We start from the raw sequence: 11,267 nt of genomic DNA on the forward strand, positions 1-11,267 counted from the left end.
AATTTTGACGGAAATTCTTCCCTCCTGAACAATTTCCGAACACAATAATTTGCCGTTTACTTTTTTATGTTTTGGGTTTTTTTTGTTTTTGTTTTGTTTTTTTATGTCATTTTAAGTTTGCAGAAACAATTCTATAAATTGGTAGAGTTGTGAAGTTTATTTTTTACCGAATATAGATATATTATATATAAAGACATATAAGCAAGCTCACTGGCTTTGACTGTGAGGAAAAAGTGTGTTTGTCATGTGACTGCGTGCATGTTTGTACACACGGGGGGCCATGGTTGCGTACTGTGCTTGGGTTTTTGTTTTGTTTTTGTTTTTTTTGCCTAGCACAGGATTTGTTTTTGTTTTTTCATTATCCAACACTTGTACAGTAACTTTTCCCATTAATTATAAATATTTCATAAGGCCCCTCTTATTTTGAAACATGAGAATGATTTCCAAGGCCAATACACACCCAGTCTGCCTTCCAGTGTGAATAATTTTGTTTCTGAGGCCCTCCCTGCCCCGCCACCTGTCCCCCCAACATTGTAAGGAAATCTGCAGCATTGAATACTGATGGACAGAATTGTACTATGGGTTTTTTCTTTTTTTTGTCAGTGATTTTTTTTTTCTTTTTGTACTGTGCGTTTTAAAAAAAAAAAAAAAAAAGTTTAAATGGATAAACTTGTCTTGTACATATATAAAAAAAAAACACAAGTACTGTAGTCCCTGTTTGTTCGATGGCTTTCTTCTTTTCCTTCTTAAATCCTTGCAGACTTGTTAGCTTTGTTTTTTTGTTTTTTTTATTTTGTAAAAATATATAAATATTAAGTAAATAAACAAGAAAAAGACATTTTCATCATTTTGGATGTGAATGTCTTTTTAAGAAACTACATTTCTCATGTGGCATTTAAATACTGCAGCATCTCTTCTTCACTGTCATTCAGTACAAGCAGTTCATGGAGTGTTGGGTAGAACTGAAACCTCTGGAGGCTTTCCAGTTGGTTTCTGTTAGTGGGCTCAGTCACAACAATCTCCAGGATGTCAAGAGTACCAAATAAAAGTCCAAACTTATAACTACATCACACATTTTCTGGCCATGTAATGTGCGGTATTGGTTCGGGGGGTTTCTTTTTGTACATTTTACCCTCCATCTGTCTTGGATACACTTTAGCATTTTATGTTTCTCCATGATATATTTTCTACCCCCTCTAGATATGCATCTTGGCACCTTTCTAGCAGGCACATCAGAGACAGAACTGTACTTTTAAATGCCAGTAAATGTATCCCAAAGGTGCTCTGTTGAATTGAGGTCTTTTACTGTATTAAACGCAGCTAAATTTTTACTTTACTGGCTCAGGCTTCAGACTGCTCCAAACACTTGGTCTCTATTAGGTTTCTTGTGCCAAGCTCATGTCAGCTTAGTATGATTTTTTCTTTTCTTTTCTTTTCTTCAATATGTGATTACACCTTGCAAGCACTAGCTTATGTTTTTAGAAGCCAAGTGAGTTGCAGCCAGTCAGAAGACATTGGGCTCTCAATGAGTGGGCTTGAAAAGGGTCATTTCCGCCACTGGATGAAGTTAGACGTAGCAGAAATTGGATTTCTTAAACTCTGAATCATCAAAGCTTCTGTATTGGAGCATCAGAATAAAAAAATAAAATACTAAAAGCTGTAAATGTTCTCTCTAAATGAGCTCTGATCCAATTTGGAATAATTGTATTATACTCTGATTTCATGAGATATATATATATAACCCATATACACTTACCAGTTACGCCTTGCTAGCAGTAGATTGTACTGTTATGAAGGGGGGCTTCATAACTGCTTAATTTTTTTCATGGTACTGGAAACATTCCTCAGAGATTTTGGTCCCCTTTGACATGATAGCATCACACAGCTGCAGAAGATTTCCATGCTGCACATCCATGATGTTCCACTGGATCCCAAAGGTGCTCCATCGGATTGAGATCTGCCGACCGTGGAGTCTGATTTTAAAAACTCATTGTCATGTTCAAGAAGCCAGTTTAAGGTGCATGAGCTGTTTGACTTGGCCCGTTATCCGGTTGGAAGCAGCAATACTCAAGAAGGCTGTGTTTAAATTGTACTAAGGGGACCAAAGTGTGCCAACCACCAGCAGTAGCCTGAACCACTGATATAAAATGGTTCCAAGCTTTCTGTTGTAAATACCAAATTCTCACCCTACCATCCAAATATGCAGTTGAAATGGAGACTTATCAGAAAGGCAACTTTTATCCAATCTTCTGTTGTCCATTTTTGTTGACTCCATGCAAACTGTAGTGGTCTAATTCTGGTGTACCCTTCAAGGTTCAATGTGGTTGGCCGTACTGTTACCTGAATCTCAACAGTGCGCTTTTATTTCGAGTGCCCGTTTTATCTATTATTTACGGTAAAGTAACATTACGACAAATTGCGTCATGATAAATCGTCTAGAACGCTTTACGACACTGTTGACAGCTGTAGTACTTCTTGGCGAGTTTCTCCAGTTGGTGTCCGTTGCTTGCACATTTTAAGTTATGGTTTAAGTGTCCACCAAAGCTGCAGATAAATGAGTGTTTTTGATTTATTTCGCGGCTTCTTCGGGGTACCCGGAGGCAATTATCGTGGCCGGAGGTGAGTTTATGGCGTCGGAGTACGTAGCTGTACACTCGGCTAAGCTAGCTGAACTTAGTACACTTGCTTTGCGTGCAGCTATGTCAGGGACAAGATTAGTGTTTTCTGCCAGGAAAACCACAGGGGTCCTTCAGCTAGATTTTGGTGCTATTTATGCTCACGGAGTTAATACGATTGAGTACTTTGAGGTCTGTTTGCTGGTGGCATGTTATAACGCAGTTTCTAAACCAAAGGGAGATTTCAAAGTTTGTACATTTGTGTTACTTCGTCTATCAGGGACCCTTTCTTCGATGCCATGACTCATGACGACGATGAAGATGAAGATGATGAAGATGGATTCCACTATGATGGGTTCAGTGGGGAGCAGCAGGACCCATTTGACAGCGCCTGGAGGTTTGGCTTCAGTTTTGGCCCGGACGGGATGCGGATTCAGGACCCCCCGATGTTTGGCCACGTCCTCAGGGAGATGGAGGAGATATTCTCCCAGCTGGGTCGTTGGGAGGGACATCCAGAGTCTGGACGCTTTGGTATGAAAACAGACCCACAAGCCCCGTTTTCATGTTGCTTGTTTTTAATGAAATGTAACAAAAAAAACAAAAAACAAACAAGTAAAAAAAAGTGTCAGTAAAGATGTATGGTGTACAATTCTTTCACCCTGGAAAAAGAAATGATTAAAATGATTAATCATGACATCCATGCCCATGAAGACTCAAATTCTTACCACAACTCGACATATTCCTCTCCTCTGTGTTTAACCTGTTTGCTCTTTTGCCCTCTTTGTGTTTTAGATGTTCCCCACATCATATCACCACCACCGTCTCAGGACAGAGCAGAGAGAGGACGAGGAAGCTCCAGTGGAAACCCTCTGAGAGACTTTATGCTCAAATATCCTGACAGCGACACACAACAACGATCCAAAGAGCCCCGAGGTGATCACAGACCTTCTTATGAGTCACCTGAATTTCATGGCCGGACCCCTTTTTCCAGGGTAAAGGAGATATTCACTCCTCCTTCTTTGTTTCTGTTGCGACACAAGCAGTTGTATATTAACTGAAATTTTTGTATTGTGTGTTTAAAAGTTTAATGATATTTGGAGACACAAAACTCCAGAGGAGGGGCACAAAGGTGACAGAGGTGGGTGGTGATATTTACATTTTATTTGATAATTTAGTGGAAGCTCTTTTAGATTGTGTCAAATTTATTTTCTATTCCCATCCTGGTCCTCCCAAGATCTGGACTCGGCTGTGTCCTCTGGTGGCTTGGATCAGCTTCTGACGCCACCTGCTGGTCAGGCACCCGACCAGCCAAGAACTCGGTCTTTCTTTCAGTCTGTCACTGTCACTAAGGTGGTGAAGCCTGATGGGGTGAGTGTTTCTTAATTCTGTATTAATACGTTCATAGTGATTCTTTTAATAGTTTTGTTTCAGTTTTGATGAGCATTTCGTTTGCGTGTGTCAGAGTGTAGAGGAGAGGCGTACGGTAAGAGACGGCCAAGGCAACGAGGAGACCACGGTGACTCGCTCGGGAGGTTCTGGGATTTCTGGGGGACCAGATCATTCGAATGGACCCATGCTGCCAGGTCAGCCTGTCTCCGGTGTGTGTTCTTCGAATTGTTTATCTGACACACACACAAAAAAATCATGTATTTATTTTTGCTTTTCTTCCAGGTGATCCCCACCGCTTCTCAAACTTGCGGGATGATGGCTCATTATTCTCCAGGTTCTTTGGAGGCTTTAAATAAAATGTGAAGGAGTTATTAGAGATGTGAGCTGGCATATTTATATTACATACCAATGTATGGACAAATAGTTTCATGGTCTTCCTTTGCCAAAACGAATATGGTGGATAAATTCTCGCTGGCTCATTTAAGATGAAACTGGAAGTCCAAATTGATCATGCAGGATCGAAGCTGCCGATCCTGAAAGCTATTGATGGTGACACACTGAGACACATGAGACGCCGAACAATTCACGTTTCCATATTTTATTTTTGTATTGTCCTGTAGACAAGCCTGTGTGGATGTGAGTGAGTGAAGAATTAAATAAAAGACTCTTAATATATGTACAAAATTGTTTGGCTCATATTTTTGTTAGTAACAATCTTCAGATTTTACATGATCAAAAACCAAAACTGCACAATATACTTTTAAGCAGAACTTTAAAAAAATGCTGGATGTATCAATTATGATACAATTTAAATTTCATAGAACACAAAGTTCCATAAATACTTCATTTTCTGGCAAATATTTCGTGGTTCAGGCTCTACAGGGTCACAATTTCTTTCACGCGTCATGTACAGCTCATTTAAACCTCGAGTGAGACAGACGAGTGACGCTGCCCTTTCTCTTAATTTAAAGGAACTTACACATTTAACTGTACTGTGTTACAAAAAGAGACATTTCTGTAGCAGACGGTGCTAAATTTAAACTTTTTTTGACATTTCAATGTTTGTCGGTTACTTTGTTGTAGTGAAACATTTTTTACATCTATGCCCTCCACATTTTTCTAAGCCGTCCCGGCCTTCTGTTTGACACTCCTGCTTTAAATGGTTCCTATTATAATAATCTCTGGCTCCATATGTCTAATCTTGACTGTAGCAGAGTAGCATTTTTTTTTCTTATACTGTACCTCAATGCAGCCAGTGGAAAAAGTAATTTTTGGTTCATCTGTCTGGTGAAAATCTCAGAGGGTTTGAAAAGCAGTTAGTTGGGCTTCTGTGTTCAAATCCAGAGAGGGATATAAACTAAAGGTAATGTTTTAGGCTAAAAGGAATAAAATAGAAATACAGATGCTTTTGTTTTTTAACATTTTAATCAAGAGGAAAAATGGACTGGCAAAACAAATGACAATAGTTTGTCTTTTTTCTAATCACACAGAATAAATCAACACATAAAGCAACTAACTTTATATTGAAAATTGATGCATATGTAAACAAATGAAATAAATGATTTTTTTTAAACACACATTGTATATGAGGGTTAAATCACAGTGACAGTGGGCAAAGAATTAAGAAAATCAGTGAAAGAATAGAAGTTGAAAAACTGATAAGCTGGGTTTTTTTCTACTTTAAGAAATAATTTGGGGATTGGTTGGGACATTTTGTGAAGAGCGGTGTAAAAGTCAGTATTTTGTGCTGCATAGAAAATACCTCGAGCGGAATAATGGGAACCCAAACATTTAGTTAGTTTTTAGGTCTGCATAGTTTTAGTTACAATAACCTTGGAAGAGACACGTGAACAAACAAACGTTCATTTTTGAGTCTAAAAGGGTTTTGACATGAATTCAAATTCTTCCAAGTCTATCAAGTCGTCCTCTGTTTAACTGCGTTTACGAGGGTTTATAAAACCTTTTCTCATTGGTCCATCCTAATCAGCTGATTCCACATAAAACTTTTCCTTCTGCTCTGCAAATGAATGTGTCAGGTTTTCAGTTTCTATGTTTACAGAATATTAATTTACGTTTAATCAACATTAAAAGGTGCTGGATACTCTTTGATCTGCGAGGTCTCGCTGCTGTGCTCAGTTATTAAGAGGAGCGAGGATAACGGGGTCTTTCCTGTGGAAGTTGGCTTCATATATATCATAATCAAACTATTGTGATGCAGATACAGAATTTATGTGATCTGATACTGCATGGATGTTTGCATTCACTTAAATATCAGTTGTACTCTTTTTTTTATCTTATGTGTTATATTTGTTAGAAAAAGAGATTTGAACCTCAATGAGTCTTTTTCCTGGATAAATAGAGGATATATATTGCGTGACAACTTTTATGAGGTAGTCATTTTTAATGGGTTAAAATGAAGTTTAAATGTTGGCTTAACCGAGCAGAGCTTCATCTTGTATCATGTTATCAATGATGTGAGGTCCTTTTGCTGCCCTTTGTCCACAAATCCCGTGTGATCATGTGAACCGTATCTGGAAACCACTATAAAAACCAGAGCCCCTCTCACAAATGTCCTTTTGCTGGGGTGAGAACACAATCTGTTTATATAGAAGTGCATTTCAATCTGATCATCTTTTGACATGTTTAATTGTTTTTATGTTTTGTGATGGTTTTCATCCTGTGGGAATACTAATGATCCATGTTGAGAAATACAGCAGTGGGCATAACATAACAGAGTTAAGATGTTGAATTTCTTTTCCGATCAAACGGGAACAATCAGATCCAGTGCCAATCAAATGAGGAAACCCTCCACCGAGCCACTACCGAGCTTTTGGTGCACAGACTGTTTTTCATCGCGCATGCTGTGATTAAGATGTCCTGAGTCCACGCACACACTCATAATCACGTCAGCAATTCCATAAAGTGTGTGACGTAGCCTCCACCTCCAGCATGAAAGAGCAAACTCTGCTCAGCCAGGCAGACGGTGCAGTTCTGCGGGTCAGATCCACCCGATGACACCTGCCCGGCTCTGAAAACGCACCTGTTCCCAGAGTGTGCAGAGGAAAGCTCGGGGATGGAGAGGCTGCTGAAGAAATGTCAGATCAGAAACCAGCTGATCAGGGAGTGCATGGCCGAATGTCTCGGCGTCTACGTCCTGATTGTAAGTGTCCTTTTCTTCTTCTTTTTTCGTACATTTAAGATATAGTTAGCTGTGTAGGAACTTTTTATAACTAAAAAAACAAATAAAGTTCCCTCAGTTCAGCCAGTAAACTCAACATGAAGTGTGTCAGTCAGTGAGTTTCCTGTAAAATTCCCTGCTGGTTTGTTTAGAGCACCTCATAACTCTTCATGGTGTATAACTAAGGACTTTGGCCTGAATGAAACAGACAGAGGGTGACAGGGACTGCAGGGGAGGGTGGTAAAATTGGACTCTCTTGTTAGTGATTTCCAAAGGCGATATTCCTTTGACTGCAGTGCTGTTGTTTTATCTCTAATGACTATCTGGGGCAATGAACATTTACAGCACAAATCATAAAGCAGCTCTTTAGTTAAACATTCAAACTGGATGTATGTTGAATGGATCTAAGCAAGATAAAATGCTGCTATTGTGGATTAATCAGAAGATTCATTTGGGGAGGTTCTGAAGATTTTGAGAGTTTGGATCATTCTCCACTGTTTTGATTGGGTACACTCGTGTATATATTCGACTGCTAATACTTCTCTTCATTTCATGTAATTGCAGCTGTTTGGATGTGGCTCTGTTGCCCAAGTGGTCACAACTGAAGACAAAAAGGGCCAGTACCTCTCAATTAATCTGGGTTTTGCTCTGGGAGTAACATTTGGGGTCTTTGTGTCTCGTGGAGTATCGGGTAAGGGACTGAACGAAGTTACTGGGTATGCAGAACTGTGATTAGAAGTTTACATAAACTCATGGTAATTTGGGGAACTTAATTATTTCTTTGCACTGTCCTTTTTCCAGGGTGGAATGATTGTACAGCATACATCTTTACCATCCATCCATTAACCGATTTTCTTTAATCCACACAGGTTCAAATATATACACACACTGACTTAAATCTTTTAATAAGCAGTGCTGAGGGGTTTTTAACTTGACGAGGCCAGAGCCTTTTAACTTCTTGCTAGTGATCACTGGTCACTACAGTTTGGTAGTTTTTCATTACCAGCATGAAGGAGATTTAATTGACAGCACTCAGCGGACTGACCAATGGGAAAGTCCAAGGAATTCAGTGAAAATCTAAGAAGGAAAATTGTAGATTTACAATGGGAACATCTCTTGAGACATTTCTAAACAAGTAGAAATGATTAAGAAGTGAGTTTCAGGTCGCAATGGACAGAGAGAATGCTGACAAAGAAATAAGGCCCTGCTCCAAAACCAAAACCAAATACCATCTGGAGAAAAGCTTGATGGTAACACAAGACAAGATTGAGCTATACGGCCACAATGACAAAGAGTATATTTGAAGGAGTAAACGCGAGCCAACTGTCAAACATGGTGGTGGTAGCATCATGGTCTGAGGCTGTTGTGCTGCTAACATCTAGCTGCTAAATCATCGGCTAGATGAACAAGCTAACATTACACTTCTGGAATGGCGTTCCCAAAGCTCTGACCTCAATCCTATTGAAAATTTGTGGATCGTGCTTAAAATCCAGGTCGGTGCCACTGACTGTGTATGTAAACTGTTAGTGTGAGTTAATGAACTTTACTTTTCACTGTGACGAGCAATGACGGAGCCAGACAATCTGTTCTTAATCTGAAGTTAGAGTTATGTTTTTATACAGTAAACCACCAGTTTACAACAGTCACATCACTTTAATGGTGTAAGATAAAGACCCTGCAATATGAGAGAGAATTTCCAACAATTAGACAGCCCCCGATGAGGAAGCACTTGGTGATGGTGAGGAGATGAAACTCCTGTTTTTAGGAAGAAACTTCCTGTAACATCAGGCTTTTTAAGGTAACTCTTATTTAATTATAAGAAACTAGAACATTCCTTTTTAATTGCTGATAAACCTCATAAGACTGTTGACATGTCTGTAAAGGAACATCAGCCACTGAGAAGCTGCTAGAAAAAGAAGTGGTTAAATTAATATGTATGCAGATCTCTAACAAGAACAAGCTTGTTGATTGTGTGTTGGCCACACTTGACTCCACACCTGGTGACAAGTCTTACCCTGATCAACAGTTTTGTCTGAATCCCAGTTTAGATCATAATACCTGGAAATGAACTTCTATTGTTTGGAACTGCCATTAATATTATACTAACCAAAAATGCAGAAAAAAAACACCTTACGTAATAGTTATAAACTGATTTGCATGTCATAACTGTGATTTCTTTTTAAGGTGCTCATTTAAACCCCGCTGTGTCTCTGAGCTTGTGTGTTTTGGGCCGCCACTCATGGATGAAACTGCCTTTCTACATCTTCTTCCAAGTGTTGGGAGCCTTTCTGGCTGCAGCTACAGTTGCTCTGCAGTACTATGGTGAGTGTGAGCCCAGGTACAACAAGGGAGTTGATATTCATCAATTGAGGCTTTTCAAATCAAATAAATCATGTCGTTTGATAAGCTCTCGCTCTCATGTCATCTCATGTTGTAACATCATTTGTGTTCTGGAAACGTCGCGGCTCTAAACAATAAACTGTGTTTTGTGTCTGTTTGATGATGCGTGCGCGATGAGATGTTTGCAGACGCCATCCAGGCGTACAGCGGAGGCGATCTGACGGTGACGGGTCCCACAGCCACAGCAGGCATATTCTCCACTTACCCCGCTGACTACCTGAGTGTGTGGGGAGGTATTGTGGACCAGGTCAGCCCTTGTTGTTCTTATTAATTAAGGATCATTCATCGTTATCAGGCTGACAGATAAAGATGGTATAACTGCTCAATAGTCGTGTGAACCTGTATAGTTATATCGCCAAAAATATACCAGGCTGTTTCCTGAAACTTAGCTCCACATTAATAAATGGAGTAACTTGCCTTGACCCAGCCAGGAAACGCTGTTTTTCCATCAGATAAAATCATACTGTTCCTTCCTACATATCTCTAACTACTTCCATGGCATCCAGGTGATCGGCACGGCCGCTCTGCTGCTGTGCGTCCTGGCTCTCGGGGACCAGAGGAACAGCTCCATCCCTCATTATCTTCAGCCTGTCTTAGTGGGAGCAGCAGTGCTGGTCATTGGCATCTCAATGGGCTCAAACAGCGGATATGCACTCAACCCGGCAAGAGATTTTGGACCTCGGTTGTTCACCTACATTGCCGGTTGGGGGGCGGATGTTTTCAAGTTAGTGGTTTCACTCCGGATGTTCTGCTAATTCCCATCTTATCTCCTCACATTGTTGACTGTCTTAAAGCAAGCATGCTGTCTATTTTTGCAGGGCCGGAAGTAGCTGGTGGTGGGTGCCCATAGTGGCTCCTTGTGTTGGAGCGCTTCTGGGAACACTGATCTACGAGCTGATGGTTGAAGTCCACCATCCTTCAGAGCAGTCCCAATCCCAGGCCTCGTGTCCGGAGGGTAGAAGTGACAAGATGGGGGTTGAGCTGGAGGGGGTGGAAGCGGACCGTGAAAAGCCAACTTAATGATTAAATCGTGTAAAAGAGTGTGTTAAATGCTTTTTAAGGTGTGATAGTAACTGAAATTATCTATGTAGAGATGATTGATCCAAACAGGCAGCTTCTGATTGCCTCAAACTTATTTTAAGGCATAATTGCACCAGCACCTACAAGTAAACTTTAGTTTCCTGGTTATAGTTTCTTCCACAAATTAGACGGACTGCCATAAGACAGTTGCTTTAGTTCAAACGGCCTTTGAGTTATTCATTAAATATCTTAATATCTATTGTTACAGATGTTTTTACAAACATTGACATTTCGCCAGATACTCGGGTTATTGGTTCACTTTTCATTTAGCGTTACTGTCAAGTCAAATGAGTGAAAGCCAACCTCCTGCAAAAAAAAAAAAAGATATCCCCATTAGCCTCATGTTTGCCTTTGTATTTAGTGCCAACTGGCAAATGTTTGCATAATACTGAGTAAACATCACAAAATGAGCATGATGTCCAGTCACTTAGTGCCTTAATGATCTGCTAATATTGACCAATGGAATATACTTGTATAAGTCTATATGTAGTCCTATATGCAACCTTCTTTTTAATAGAACATGTGTAGCAAATCTATGCTGGACAAACTCTCCAGTGTTTCCAGTATTCTGAGAACTCCCTGCAGCACATGAACAGACGCACGAA

At 40.0% G+C, this 11,267-nt stretch overlaps 2 protein-coding genes across 3 annotated transcripts; both read left to right on the forward strand.

Annotated features, from left to right (window-relative positions):
* Nucleotides 1-2,444: 2,444 nt before the first annotated feature.
* On the forward strand, nucleotides 2,445-4,675 carry hax1 (HCLS1 associated protein X-1). 2 transcript variants are annotated; one of them, XM_006787967.2, is made up of 7 exons: nucleotides 2,445-2,619; nucleotides 2,896-3,146; nucleotides 3,408-3,607; nucleotides 3,699-3,753; nucleotides 3,850-3,983; nucleotides 4,078-4,213; nucleotides 4,287-4,675. In XM_006787967.2, the coding sequence occupies exons 1-7, from the start codon at nucleotides 2,555-2,557 to the stop codon at nucleotides 4,358-4,360; spliced, it is 915 nt and encodes a 304-aa protein (XP_006788030.2). In that variant the 5' UTR covers nucleotides 2,445-2,554; the 3' UTR covers nucleotides 4,361-4,675. The 2 variants fall into 2 exon arrangements, with proteins under 2 accessions (XP_006788030.2, XP_006788031.2); XM_006787968.2 differs by having other exon boundaries at nucleotides 4,078-4,198.
* A 2,387-nt stretch (nucleotides 4,676-7,062) lies between these two features.
* aqp10b (aquaporin 10b) lies at nucleotides 7,063-10,602 on the forward strand. Its single transcript, XM_006787966.3, has 6 exons — nucleotides 7,063-7,164; nucleotides 7,747-7,873; nucleotides 9,367-9,504; nucleotides 9,711-9,829; nucleotides 10,089-10,306; nucleotides 10,401-10,602. The coding sequence occupies exons 1-6, from the start codon at nucleotides 7,078-7,080 to the stop codon at nucleotides 10,600-10,602; spliced, it is 891 nt and encodes a 296-aa protein (XP_006788029.3). The 5' UTR covers nucleotides 7,063-7,077.
* The last annotated feature ends 665 nt before the right edge of the window (nucleotides 10,603-11,267 follow it).

Source organism: Neolamprologus brichardi, chromosome 22 (assembly GCF_056152115.1).
Source record: "Neolamprologus brichardi isolate AB-2024 chromosome 22, ASM5615211v1, whole genome shotgun sequence".
Lineage (NCBI taxonomy): Eukaryota > Metazoa > Chordata > Actinopteri > Cichliformes > Cichlidae > Neolamprologus > Neolamprologus brichardi.

What these genes read in the sequence shown, in the direction of transcription:
- hax1 (XM_006787967.2), top strand. Translation starts at nt 2,555, where the DNA reads ATGAGTGTTTTTGATTTATTTCGCGGCTTCTTCGGGGTACCCGGAGGC. An exon ending in GCCGGACCCCTTTTTCCAGG is followed by an intron (nt 3,608 to 3,698) that starts GTAAAGGAGATA and finishes TGTGTTTAAAAG; the next exon opens with TTTAATGATATTTGGAGACA. An exon ending in GGGGCACAAAGGTGACAGAG is followed by an intron (nt 3,754 to 3,849) that starts GTGGGTGGTGAT and finishes GGTCCTCCCAAG; the next exon opens with ATCTGGACTCGGCTGTGTCC.
- aqp10b (XM_006787966.3), top strand. Translation starts at nt 7,078, where the DNA reads ATGGAGAGGCTGCTGAAGAAATGTCAGATCAGAAACCAGCTGATCAGG. An exon ending in AGTTGCTCTGCAGTACTATG is followed by an intron (nt 9,505 to 9,710) that starts GTGAGTGTGAGC and finishes AGATGTTTGCAG; the next exon opens with ACGCCATCCAGGCGTACAGC. An exon ending in GGGGAGGTATTGTGGACCAG is followed by an intron (nt 9,830 to 10,088) that starts GTCAGCCCTTGT and finishes CATGGCATCCAG; the next exon opens with GTGATCGGCACGGCCGCTCT.